General features: G+C 44.3%; 1 protein-coding gene across 1 annotated transcript in view; it reads left to right on the top strand.

The window, feature by feature from the left end:
• Positions 1-14,530, top strand: part of LOC141167050 (A.superbus venom factor 1-like) — a 182,199-nt gene that overhangs the window by 72,768 nt on the left and 94,901 nt on the right. Inside the window, exons 16-17 of the mRNA XM_073654376.1 lie at positions 1,671-1,709; positions 9,976-10,099. Of these exons, the coding sequence (XP_073510477.1) occupies positions 1,671-1,709; positions 9,976-10,099 (163 nt within the window). The remainder of the gene's footprint in view (positions 1-1,670; positions 1,710-9,975; positions 10,100-14,530) is intronic.

Raw genomic sequence — 14,530 nt, 5'->3', positions numbered from 1 at the left:
ATGGGGTTGGGACCATCAGTTGTGTTGTGCAGAAGTCTGGTGGATACACAGCTGATAGTCCTACTGAATAGACTGTTAGAATTTGTATTATGGCAAGAAAAAAGCAGCTAAGTAAAGAAAAACTAGTGGCCATCATTACTTTAAGAAATGAAGGTCAGTCAGTCCGAAAAATTGGGAAAACTTTGAAAGTGTCCCCAAGTGCAGTTGCAAAAACAATCAAGCGTTACAAAGAAACTGGCTCACATGAGGACCGCCCCAGGAAAGGAAGACCAAGAGTCACCTCTGCTTCTGAGGATAAGTTTATCCGAGTCACCAGCCTCAGAAATCGCAGGTTAACAGCAGCTCAGATTAATGACCAGGTCAATGCTACACAGAGTTCTAGCAGCAGACACATCTCTACAACAACTGTTAAGAGGAGACTTTGTGCAGCAGGCCTTCATGGTAAAATAGCTGCTAGGAAACCACTGATAAGGACAGGCAACAAGCAGAAGAGACTTGTTAGGGCTAAAGAACACAAGGAATGGACATTAGACCAGTTGAAATCTGTGCTTTGGTCTGATGAGTCCAAATTTGAGATCTTTGGCTCCAACCACCGTGTCTTTGTGCGACGCAGAAAAGGTGAACGGATGGACTCTACATGCCTGGTTCCCACCGTGAAGCATGGAGGAGGAGGTGTGATGGTGTGGGGGTGCTTTGCTGGTGACACTGTTGGGGATTTATTCAAAACTGAAGGCATACTGAACCAGCATGGCTACCACAGCATCTTGCAGCGGCATGCTATTCCATCCGGTTTGCGTTTAGTTGGACCATCATTTATTTTTCAACAGGACAATGACCCCAAACACACCTCCAGGCTGTGTAAGGGCTATTTGACCAAGAGTGAGAGTGATGGGGTGCTACGCCAGATGACCTGGCCTCCACAGTCACTAGACCTGAACCCAATCGAGATGGTTTGGGGTGAGCTGGACCGCAGAGTGAAGGCAAAAGGGCCAACAAGTGCTAAGCATCTCTGGGAACTCCTTCAAGATTGTTGGAAGACCATTTCCGGTGATTACCTCTTGAAGCTCATCAAGAGAATGCCAAGAGTGTGCAAAGCAGTCATCAAAGCAAAAGGTGGCTACTTTGAAGAACCTAGAATATAAGACATATTTTCAGTTGTTTCACACTTTTTTGTTAAGTATATAATTCCACATGTGTTAGTTCATAGTTTTTATGCCTTCAGTGTGAATGTACAATTTTCAAAGTTATGAAAATACAGAAAAATCTTTAAATGAGAAGGTGTGTCCAAACTTTTGGTCTGTACTGTATAACAAAAATATGAGACTGTAAAGATGTTCTGAGATTCTTAATTCAAAGATGTGAAATGATCAGAATAATAGAAAATCAAATCAAAGAAGAATTCTTGAAAGTGATAATTTGGTGGGGTAAAAATAAGGGAAAAGGCATGGAAATGTGAAGATGGAGAGAGGGAAAAGTAATATATTGAAAGAGAACGCAGTAGAGCAGGTAGTGAGGCATGAAAGAAGTCCAGCACATACATCTGGCCTAAACAATTCGAAATATCAATTTCAATTATTTTAGAAGTCTACATCAAAACTTCCTGAAAAAGGCAGCTGTATGTATTGTCCGTAATACACATTAATCATTATTTTTTATTTTCTTTCCCTCAGAACCACAATGTGAAGTTCGTGTTGTTCGGAAGCGCAGAAGTAAGATGTGGGAACCTGGTGGTAGCTGAAACATTTTAAGTAGAATGTAGACAGCCTAATATAGTTATAGCTTTCATTTTTGAAAATCTGATTAATGCCCCAGTCATTGGAAGGAAATGTCATAGATATGTCGTAATGTGACTGCTGTCAATCTGTCTTAAAAATGACAGGAAGGTTGGGAAATTTTACCTAACAACCACAGTCTTTTCAACCTGATTGTCAGACAGCAAATCCATGGGAACCAGAAATGGCCCTAAACTGAGAGCAAACAAGGATTAAAGAGACTTGATGGGACTGAAACAAGGCCTAACCCCTTCTCTTACTGCTTAGTGATTTCTAGGTGAAAAAAATGTACTTGAAAATCCTCCAGCTATAAATATGCTGTGTGTGACATGCAGAAGTAGTGCTGTTGATTCAAAAGCATCCTTATCTGGATCTGACAGAAGGCAACTGAACAGGATTCAGGTCAGGAGACAAACTAAACACAGGTCAGATAAACTGTCTGAACTAACAGTGCAGAGTATTATCGGGTAGGAAGATAAGGACTGGAAGGAATTGTGTCACAGGGATCATCTCCATCATCAAACCCTTCCCCCATGCAGGATAAAGAATGCTGTGTACTATTGTGTCATTGTGAAGGAAAAGCCTGTGGTTGTGTATGCATAGAAGTGTGCTGCTAAGAGATCTAATCTATGCTGAATTATGCTACTGAAGAGACTGTAATACTGTGCCTTGTGAAGAAACTACTATATTGTTACTGGAGCCAGTTGCTCAAGAAACTCAGACTGTGCTGTAATGAAGATTGTTGCTGTAATATCCCTGAATTGCACTGGTCGTGCTTCTGATTAAATTCCACTGTTAAACTGTTGAAAAAGACTCTTGTCAGATGTGTCTGGTCAGCAACTGAATCTATTGTGTGCCTGAGAGAAGCTGCAGCCTGTGGTCGCCCTGAGTGACAGTTCCCCCAGGATTCCAAAGAATTCATGAAACCAGTCTCGCCCCATCTGAACCTAGCGGCATGCGTGTAACATTGGTGGCCCGTACAGGGAATTGTGAGTGGGAATTAGCATGTAGAGGGAGAAGAGGAAATGTGTCTGGAAAAACACAGCAGCACAGCACCTCAATTCAACTCTGCTACACCATTTAAAGGGGACCAGCCCTAAAGAATACTTACTAGCAGCAATGGATGTGGAAATACAAATGGATAGAATTAGTGAGCTGCTTCTTCAGTTAACCTGTGAAGAATTGAGAATAGTAGCAGAATAGATTTCTAAAGCACAGAACCGCAGGCAACTGTTAGCTGCCATTAATACAAAAATGGATGAGCTGGGGGAGAAAGAAGCTGAAGACATCATGGGGACGTTCCTCCAGGAGCTAACACAGTTTATAACCAGGTTGAAGTTGGAGAATGGCGGGGCAGCACCAATTACCAAAAGCGGGAATCTCCATCCGCAGACAGAACTACAGGACTTGAAAGAACAATTCAAAGCCTTAACAACAGCCCTGCAGGAATAGACCAAAACCTCTGAACGGGTGACAGACTCAGACAGAACCTTTACCCTGCTCGGGTTAGATAAATCAGGAACACAGTCCTTTCTAACACCACAAATCACCATAAGGAAAGAATTCAAGAACCTGGGACAGATTGGAGAGTGTGAACAGAAAGAGAAACAGTCTTATATGAACTTGTTGCACCAGATCGATGCAGGCTTACAGAAAGGCTACCAGCCAGATAAGATCATTGAGGAGGGGGTGAAAGAGATCAGCCCAGGACTGAACCTCCGTAGTATGCTAGAAATGAAGAGTCAATTGAACTTGCAACAGCTGAAGATGATTTTAAAAGGGCACTATAAAGAAGAGAGTACTTCAGAATTGTTCCACCGACTCATTAACCTCTCACAGAAATATAATGAATCACCCCAAAGTTTCTTGTTCAGAGCAACTGAACTGAAGAATAGACTGTTGTTTGCATCCAGAGATGTAGAAGTGGAGGAGAAGTTTGATGCTGGACTAGTCCAGAAGAAGTTCTTGAGATCATTGGGAACAGGGTTAATCAGCAAAGACATCAAGTTACAGCTGAAACAGTACCTAGAAGATCCCAGCATTCTGGACGAAGTCCTAATTGAAAAAATGAATGAGGCAGCTAGTTTGAAGTCAGAGAGCGAACAGAAGTTAAAGAAAGGCTCTGCTCCTAAAATCACCAAAATGAGTCAGCTGAAGTTAGAGACCCCTGGTGGCCAGTCCAAAGATCATTATGGAGACCCTCCAGTGCCACCTCCGAGAGGGAACCTTAAATCACCAACAAAAGAGAGGACCGCCAGCACTGACTGGAAAGATGTAATAGGAGAACTGCCGAGTTGATTGAGGTAAAAAAGTTGATTTGTTCCAGACGTGAACCTGTATCCCTCAGAGCCAGGAGTGGGTTCCAAAATAGAAGATACCGGGCTTGTGAAGACTGCCATTCATCAAATCAGAGTATGGTGTGTGTCCACTGTCTAACATGTGGTGAGGAAGGACATTATGCCAAGGAATGCCAATGGTCATGGTCGTTTGGGTTAAAAGATAGGAGGTTGGCAGTGCAGGGCGACTGGTAACCGTAACACGGAGGAGGCCCCAGAAGCAAATTCAAATCTCACCAAACCCCAGAACGGCGCATGAAGTAAAACAGCTGCATCAGTACTATCCCCAAGTGTGTTCCCGTCTACAACAGCTGCAAGAGAGACAGGGCCATTAGTTACTTAATGCCCAGTGCGGAGGTCAAACGATGTACTCCTGGGAGGAGGATTCCTCAGTCAGTAAAGATAGCCTCATCAGCCTAATCGGTGAAAGGAGCTTTATACAGTGCCAGCTAGATGGACTCATGGTAAAAACACTGTGGGACACAGGAGCCCAAGCGAGCCTTTTAAATGAAGAATGGAGGAGGCGCAACCTGTCACATACCTGCCTTCGGTCATTAAAACAACTCTTAGGACCAGTGGAACTCCATGGCAAAGCTGTCAACCAGACTGAAATCCCTTTTATAGGCTGAGTAACTTTCCAACTGAGGGCCATGAAGAACAGCAACACCATTGAGCTTTTGGTACCTTTTCTCGTGACCAGTAATCAGAACGTAGCAGAGGATCCTGTCCTGGGTTATTATGTAATCAGTGAGGTCATCACGAAACACAAGTCAGGAACGCTGGTGGTGGATGCAATTGCTTCATCACTTGCCATACCCAACGCCATGGCAAAAAATCTGATTCATAGAGTAAAGAAAGCACAGAATACAATGGACCTAAAAGATTCCTACTGGTGGGTTTGCTCGAGTGACAGTATCGGTGATGAATACTACAAAACACGAAATTAGACTGGATCCAAAGACTGTGTTAGGTCACATTGAAACCTTTAAAACGGTATATCCAGCAAGTGTGAGACCCGCCCAGGGGTCTGCCGTGAATTCAGTCTCCCTACCAAGGAACAGGAGTTGCATTGGGGGGGAAATTGCACGACCCACCTCAGTGGCCTGGGATCCCCCAGTATCCCTGGAGCACTTGTGTGCTGAAGATATAGCGATAGCAAAACAGATGCTGAGGGAAGAGTGTCACGCATTCTCTAAAGATGACTCTGATATAGGCTGTACCCCGTCGTTGTAATTGAAAATCAATTAAAAGGACACGACCTCAGTAACCAGAAGTTACATGTCTGTGCCGAAACCATTACACCGTGAAGTGAAAGAGTATTTACAAGATCTAATCAACAGAGGTTGGGTCCAAAATTAGAAGTCATCTTATTCCTCTCCTATTGTTTGTGTTAGGAAAAAGGACGATACATTGAGACTCTACTGTGATTACTGGGAACTAAACCGAAAGTCAGTACGTGATCGACACCCGATACCAAAGATTCAAGATATGCTGGATAGCCTATCAGAAAGTACCTGGTTCTCTGTCCTCGATTAGGGTAAAGCATACCATCAAGGGTTTGTTGAAGAGTCCAGTAGACCCTTTACAGCATTCATCACACCGTGGGGGTTATATGATTGGATCCGCATATTGTTTGGGCTCAGTTCAGAACCAGCAGAATTTCAGAGGAGCAGGGAGATCATTTTGAAAGGATTGAGGGATAATATCTGCCAGCCGTACTTGGATGACAATGTGGTACACAGCAAAACCTTCTGGGAGCATGTTGAACACCCGAGGACCGTATTACAGAGGTATCAACAACACGGAGTTAAGTTGACCCCAAAGAAGTGTGAACTGTTCAAAAGGCAAGTCCGATTTCTAGGGAAAATTTTGTCTGGAGAAGGATATACCATGGACCCAGCAGAAATCTCTCCAGTACTCGCCTTAAAAGATAAGCGGCCCTCTACTGTCGGGGAGTTGAGGCAGATCTTAGGATTCCTCTCCTACTATCGTACTTACGTTCGGAACTTCTCCAGGATTGCCGACGCGCTACACCTCCTCTTGGGGGGGACGACAGAGTCAACAACACCCACGGAGAAAAGAAGAATGCAGGTAGGACCGGGCTTAAAAGAAACAATGCCGTTTCATCCCAACAGCCAATTCTCAGGACAGCAGACCACCAGGAGGTATTGGAAGAACTAGTAGACTACCTGGTAAAACCACCCATCTTGGGCTATACTGATTTCAATTTACCATTTGTTCTTCATTGTGACGCTTCTCAAGTTGGACTGGGATCTGCCCTGTATCAGCATCAAGATGGAAAAATGAGATTCATCGGTTACGGTTCTAGAACATTGACAGACACCGAGAAGAATTACCATCTACATTTCGGAAAATTGGAGTTCCTGGCATTGAAATGGGCTATCTGTGAACGATTTAGAGATTATCTCTACTAGAGCAAAGAGTTTGAGGTATACACTGACAACAACTCTTTGACCTATATCCTTACTACAGCCAAACTGAATGCAACGGGTCAGAGATGGGTCACTGAACTAGCTGACTTCAATTTCAGGATCAAGTACAGGCCAGGAAAATGCAATGCGGATGCTGACGGATTGTCGAGAATGCCACTAGAGCCTGAGGAGTTCATGCAAGAATGCTCGGAGGAAGTCAGTCTGGAAGCAATTGAGAACGCTACCCAAGCAGTGCAAGCTTATCAAGAGGAAGACAGCATCGTGGTGTCCGTTTACAGTGGAAACCACCATAAAAGCAAGAGAACAAGATCACCCCCTGTCCATTCAACAACTACCAAAATGAAAAATCCGTAGAGCGCAACGGGAAGATCAGATAATTGGTAGAATACTACTTTATGTGGACCAAAATCGGTTTCCAAGTAAACGGGAGAGAGATAATGTGTCACCAGCAGTATCTGTTTTAGTTAAAGAACGGGTGAAGCTCTACCTCAGTGAAGACAGTATCCTGTATTGTAAAGGAGGACAAAACCGGCAGTTGGTACTACCCAGAGTATTCCGTAGGTTGGTCTTCAAACAACTCAATGAAAACATGGGACACCTGGGAGTGGAAAGGTCAACCAACTTGATCCGTGAATGTTTCTTCTGGCCGTACATGCAGAGAGATATTGAGAGATACGTGACCAGGGAGTGTGGGTGTCTGAAAGCTAAACATCCCAACACATCAACCAGGGCACCAATGGGCAACATCCAAACTACATATCTGTTTGAGATGGTCTCAGCAGACTTTCTACATCTCGAGACGTGCAAGGGTGGTTACGAATACATATTGGTGGCGATGGACCATTTTACTTGATTTGCCCAAGCATATGCCAAAACCAATAAAGCTGGTCAAACAGCGTCAGAGAAAATCTTCAATGATTTTGCTTTGAGGTTTGGGTTCCCTACTAGGTTACACCACGACCAAGGAAGATAATTTGAGAACCAGCTATTAGCCAAGCTAGGAAAGTACTGTAGAATTCAGAGATCCCACACGACGCCCTATCACCCAGAGAGTAATGGACAAGTGGAACATATTAACCGGACATTATTGTCGATGTTGTGCACTTTAACAGCTGACAAGAAGAAAGACTGAAAGAGTTCTCTGTCAAAAGTAGTACATGCCTATAACTGTACAAAGAGTGATGCAATGGGTTACTCACCCTTTTTCCTATTGTATGGACGATCGCCAATACTGCCAATCGACATCATGTTCGATACTCCGGTGTCAGAGACTTACAGGACGTATCCGGAGTACGTTCTGAAATGGAAGGAATGGATGGCAGAGGCATACAAAATAGCATCCAAAGTGGTTACGCAAGGACAGAGCAAGAGTAAGGAGTACTATAATCGAAAATGTTATGGAGCAGAATTGGCACCAGGAAGCCGGGTGCTAGTCAAGAACGTACGTGAGAAAGGTGGTCCAGGAAAACTTTGTTCGTACTGGCAAGACAAGGTATTTGTGGTTGTAAAGAGGAAAGCCGATGACAGTCCAGTGTATGAAATTCGATTGGAAAGAGGGGACAAGAAAACCAGAATAATCCATCAGAATTTATTACTACCCTGTGATTATCTCCCACCACAACAAGACTTCCCAGAAGCAGACCGACATCGACCGAAATCGACTAACAGACCACCACAGATTGAATGGTGGTGGATAGTGACCTTGAAAGTTCCAATGAAGAAGAGCACACCGTTGTATTTCTCGGACCAGCAAGGAGAGGGATGTATCATCCTCAGGAGAGTGAACTAAGTCCCGAGGCTCCAGGGTTTGTACCAAGGAGTACAGATGAAGTCCAATTCAGATCTGATGATCGAACACCGGTCACTGGAGAGACTGATCGACACTCAGAAGAAGTGGCATTACCAGACCTTGTGAAACCTGGCGATTCTGGAGAAGTACAGGAACTTACCGAGCCAGTTCCAGGAGCATCTGAGGAAGCACGGGAAATGAGTGCAGCAGAAAAAAATGCCTGTGACCGAAGAACCTGTGGTATCTGAGGAACAACCCACCAGGAGGATGTTGACTCGAGAAGTGAGGAGGCCCGTGATGTTGACGTACGAGACACTTGGTGAACCGAGTCAAGTGCCAAGAACTGTCAACTGGAAACAGGTATCTCTGCCCGCGGACCAGGTAAGCCCACTTGAGTGGTATTCAGCACCGAGAGGCAGTATGGAAGATGTTGCCTGGTGGAAAGAATTGTTTTCATGCTTTGATTTTCCTTAAAAGACTTTGTAGAACCAAAGAACTGTTAAGGCCTAGTGAGAGAGAGAGTTGGTTGAAGATGTACGAAAAGCTCCAGCTAAAGAGACGCTGTTTGCGTTAATTGTGTTAATTGTTTATTTCTTACAGGAGTACTACAGGAGAAAGGTCGCAGAATAGGTTGTTATAAATGTTTATAAATGTTGTGCCAATTTGACAATGCCAATTTGTATATAAAGTTACTCAACTTTCACCACTGTCTCAGAATTGGTCAGATTGACCAATTAAGATGAATGTCGAGGACCACATTCAAAAAGGAGGGAAGAGTGTGATATGCAGAAGTAGTGCTGTTGCTTCAAAAGCATCCAGCAACTGTTACAAATATCACGAGCACAGGAGACAGGAAGTGTTGTGCTTCAGAAGCATACAGCAACTAGAGGGGTTAACACAGTCACAGGAGACAGGGAGTGTTTTAGCAGAGCCCCAGGGGGATTGTGGGAAACTTGTTATTGTAGTCTGGCTGAAGCCGAAGAGAAAGGTGGTGTGCTATCTGGATCTAATAGAAGGCAACTGAAGAGGATTCAGATCAGGAGAGAAACTAAACACAGGTCAGATAAACTGCCCGAACTAACAGTGCAGACTATTATCAGGCAAGAAGATAAGGACTGGAAGGAATTGTGTCACAGGGATCATCTCCCTCATCAAGCCCCCCCCCTCCATCTCCATGCAGGATAAAGAATGCTGTGTACTATTGTGTCCTTGTGAAGGAAAAGCCTGTGGTTGTGTATGCATAGAAGTGTGCTGCTAAGAGATCTAATCTATGCTGAATTGTGCTACAGAAGAGACTGTAATACTGTGCCTTGTGAAGAAACTACTATATTGTTACTGGAGCCAGTTGCTCAAGAAATTCAGACTGTACTGTAATGAAGATTGTTGCTGTGATATCCCTGAATTGCACTGGCCGTGCTTCAGATTAAATTCCACTGTTAAACTGTTGAAAATGACTCTTGTCAGATGTGTCTGGTCAGCAACTGAATCCATTGTGTGCCTGAGAGAAGCTGTAGCCTATGGTTGCCCTGAGTAACAGTTCCCCCAGAATTCCAAAGAATTCATGAAACCTGTCTCGCCCTATCTGAACCCAGCGGCGTGCGTGTAACATGTGTTTTCTTCAACAGGTTTTAATGATGACTTTGATGAAGATGAATATCTCCCAAATGAGGATATTCAACAGAGAACAGAATTTCCAGAATCATGGCTTTGGAGATTAGAACAAGTGGCAGAAAAACCTGATAATAATGGGTAATTTAATATTTACAATTCACGATTCCATGTTGCTATTGAAAATAATTATTAGGATCATTTTTAAGTTCTTTAAAGGGATTTTAACACAAAACCAAGGTAAATATGTTATGAACTCCAACAGAATTATGATATTGGTTCTTTTCCAATATTTAGCAATAAGGGTTTAACACAGGGATGTGAAACTCAAACACACAGAGGACCAAAATGAAAAACTTAAACAAAGTCGTGGGCCAACCAGTATACAGTATAATGGGCCCCATATAGTCCTCCATACAGAATAATGGGCTCCACATAGTCCTCCATACAGAATAATGGCCCCACATAGTGTTCCATTCAGAATAATAGCCCCACATAGTTCTCCATACAGAATAATGGACCCCACATAGTCCTCCATACAGAATAATGGGGCCCACATAGTCCTCCATAGAGAACAATGGCCCCACATAGTCCTCCATACAGTATAATGGGTCCCGCATAGTCCTCCATACAGTATAATGGGCTCACATAGCCCTCCATGCAGAATAATGGCCCCACATAGCCCTCCATACAGTATAATGGGCTCACATAGTCCTCCATACAGAATAATGGGCCCCATATATTCCTCCATACAGAATAATGGCTCCACATAGACCTCCATACAGAATAACAGGCTCCACATAGACCTCCATATAGAATAATGGGCCCCACATAGTGCTCCATGTAGAATAATGAGACCCACATAGTCCTCCATACAGAATAATGGGCTCGACATAGACCTCCATACAGAATAATGGCCCCACATAGTGCTCCATACAGAATAATGGCCCCACAGAGTCCTCCATACAGAATAATGGCCTCACATAGTCCTCCATACAGTGTAATAGCCCCACATCGTTACCCATACAGAATAATGGTCCCACATAGTCCCCAATACAGTATAATGGCCCCACATAGTCCTCCATACAGAATAATGGCCCCACATAGTCCTCCATTCAGAATAATGGGCCCACATAATCCTCCATACAGTATAATGGCCCCCTCATAGTCCTCCATACAGAATAATGGGCCCCACTTAGTCCTCCATACAGTATAATGGCCCTACATAGTCCTCCATACAATATAATTGGCCCCACATAGTCCTCCATACAGAATAATGGCTCCACATAGACCTCCATGCAGAATAATGGGCTCCACATAGACCTCCATATAGAATAATGGGCCCCACATAGTGCTCCATGTAGAATAATGGGACCCACATAGTCCTCCATACAGAATAATGGGCTCCACATAGAACTCCATACAGAATAATGGCCCCACATAGTGCTCCATACAGAATAATGGCCCCACATAGTCCTCCATACAGATTAATGGCCTCACATAGTCCTCCATACAGTATAATGGCCCCACATAGCCCTCCATACAGATACAGAATAATGGCCCTCGCATAGTCCTCCATACAGAATAATGGCCCCACATAGTCCTCCATACAGTATAATGGCCCCACATAGTCCTCCATGCAGAATGATGGGCCCCACATAGTGCTCCATACAGAATAATGGCCCCACATAGTCCTCCATACAGAATAATGGCCTCACATAGTCCTCCATACAGAATAATGGCCTCACATAGTCCTCCATACAGTGTAATAGCCCCACATCGTTCTCCATACAGAATAATGGTCCCACATAGTCCCCAATACAGTATAATGGCCCCACATAGTCCTCCATGCAGAATAATGGGCCCCACATAGTCCTCCATACAGAATAATGGCTCCACATAGTCCTCCATACAGAATAATGGGCTCCACATAGTCCTCCATACAGTATAATGGCCCCACATAGTCCTCCATACAGAATAATGGGCTCCACATAGACCTCCATATAGAATAATGGGCCCCACATAGTGCTCCATGCAGAATAATGGGACCCACATACTCCTCCATACAGCATAATGGGCTCCACATAGACCTCCATACAGAATAATGGCCCCACATAGTGCTCCATACAGAATAATGGCCCCACAGAGTCCTCCATACAGAATAATGGCCTCACATAGTCCTCCATACAGTGTAATAGCCCCACATCGTTACCCATACAGAATAATGGTCCCACATAGTCCCCAATACAGTATAATGGCCCCACATAGTCCTCCATACAGAATAATGGCCCCACATAGTCCTCCATTCAGAATAATGGGCCCACATAATCCTCCATACAGTATAATGGCCCCCTCATAGTCCTCCATACAGAATAATGGGCCCCACTTAGTCCTCCATACAGTATAATGGCCCTACATAGTCCTCCATACAATATAATTGGCCCCACATAGTCCTCCATACAGAATAATGGCTCCACATAGACCTCCATGCAGAATAATGGGCTCCACATAGACCTCCATATAGAATAATGGGCCCCACATAGTGCTCCATGTAGAATAATGGGACCCACATAGTCCTCCATACAGAATAATGGGCTCCACATAGAACTCCATACAGAATAATGGCCCCACATAGTGCTCCATACAGAATAATGGCCCCACATAGTCCTCCATACAGATTAATGGCCTCACATAGACCTCCATACAGTATAATGGCCCCACATAGCCCTCCATACAGAATAATGGCCCTCGCATAGTCCTCCATAGAGAATAATGGCCCCACATAGTCCTCCATACAGTATAATGGCCCCACATAGTCCTCCATGCAGAATGATGGGCCCCACATAGTGCTCCATACAGAATAATGGCCCCACATAGTCCTCCATACAGAATAATGGCCTCACATAGTCCTCCATACAGAATAATGGCCTCACATAGTCCTCCATACAGTGTAATAACCCCACATCGTTCTCCATACAGAATAATGGTCCCACATAGTCCCCAATACAGTATAATGGCCCCACATAGTCCTCCATGCAGAATAATGGGCCCCACATAGTCCTCCATACAGAATAATGGCTCCACATAGTCCTCCATACAGAATAATGGGCTCCACATAGTCCTCCATACAGTATAATGGCCCCACATAGTCCTCCATACAGAATAATGGGCTCCACATAGACCTCCATATAGAATAATAGGCCCCACATAGTGCTCCATGCAGAATAATGGGACCCACATACTCCTCCATACAGCATAATGGGCTCCACATAGACCTCCATACGGAATAATGGCCCCACATAGTGCTCCATACAGAATAATGGCCCCACAGAGTCCTCCATACAGAATAATGGCCTCACATAGTCCTCCATACAGTGTAATAGCCCCACATCGTTCCCCATACAGAATAATGGTCCCACATAGTCCCCAATACAGTATAATGGCCCCACATAGTCCTCCATACAGAATAATGGCCCCACATAGTCCTCCATGCAGAATAATGGGCCCACATAATCCTCCATACAGTATAATGCCCCCCTCATAGTCCTCCATACAGAATAATGGGCCCCACTTAGTCCTCCATACAGTATAATGGCCCTACATAGTCCTCCATACAGTATAATTGGCCCCACATAGTCCTCCATACAGAATAATGGCTCCACATAGACCTCCATACAGAATAATGGGCTCCACATAGACCTCCATATAGAATAATGGGCCACACATAGTGCTCCATGTAGAATAATGGGACCCACATAGTCCTCTATCCAGAATAATGGGCTCCACATAGTCCTCCATACAGAATAATGGCCCCACATAGTGCTCCATACAGAATAATGGCCCCACATAGTCCTCCATACAGATTAATGGCCTCACATAGTCCTCCATACAGTATAATGGCCCCACATAGCCCTCCATACAGAATAATGGCCCTCGCATAGTCCTCCATAGAGAATAATGGCCCCACATAGTCCTCCATACAGTATAATGGCCCCACATAGTCCTCCATGCAGAATGATGGGCCCCACATAGTGCTCCATACAGAATAATGGCCTCACATAGTCCTCCATACAGAATAATGGCCTCACATAGTCCTCCATACAGTGTAATAGCCCCACATCGTTCTCCATACAGAATAATGGTCCCACATAGTCCTCAATACAGTATAATGGCCCCACATAGTCCTCCATACAGAATAATGGGCCCCGCATAGTCCTCCATACAGAATAATGGCCCCACATAGTCCTCTATACAGTGTAATAGCCCCACATCGTTCTCCATACAGTATAATGGGCTCCACATAGTCCTCCATACAGTATAATGGCCCCACATAGTCCTCCATACAGAATAATGGCCCCACATAGTCCTCCATACAGTATAATGGCCCCACATAGTCCTCCATGCAGAATGATGGGCCCCACATAGTGCTCCATACAGAATAATGGCCCCACATAGTCCTCCATACAGAATAATGGCCTCACATAGTCCTCCATACAGAATAATGGCCTCACATAGTCCTCCATACAGTGTAATAGCCCCACATCGTTCTCCATACAGAATAATGGTCCCACA

Source organism: Phyllobates terribilis, unplaced genomic scaffold (assembly GCF_046119375.1).
Source record: "Phyllobates terribilis strain yellow unplaced genomic scaffold, ASM4611937v1 Scaffold_11__3_contigs__length_659146591, whole genome shotgun sequence".
NCBI classification, from domain to species: domain Eukaryota; kingdom Metazoa; phylum Chordata; class Amphibia; order Anura; family Dendrobatidae; genus Phyllobates; species Phyllobates terribilis.
This window is presented reverse-complemented; position numbering and strand designations above follow the sequence as displayed.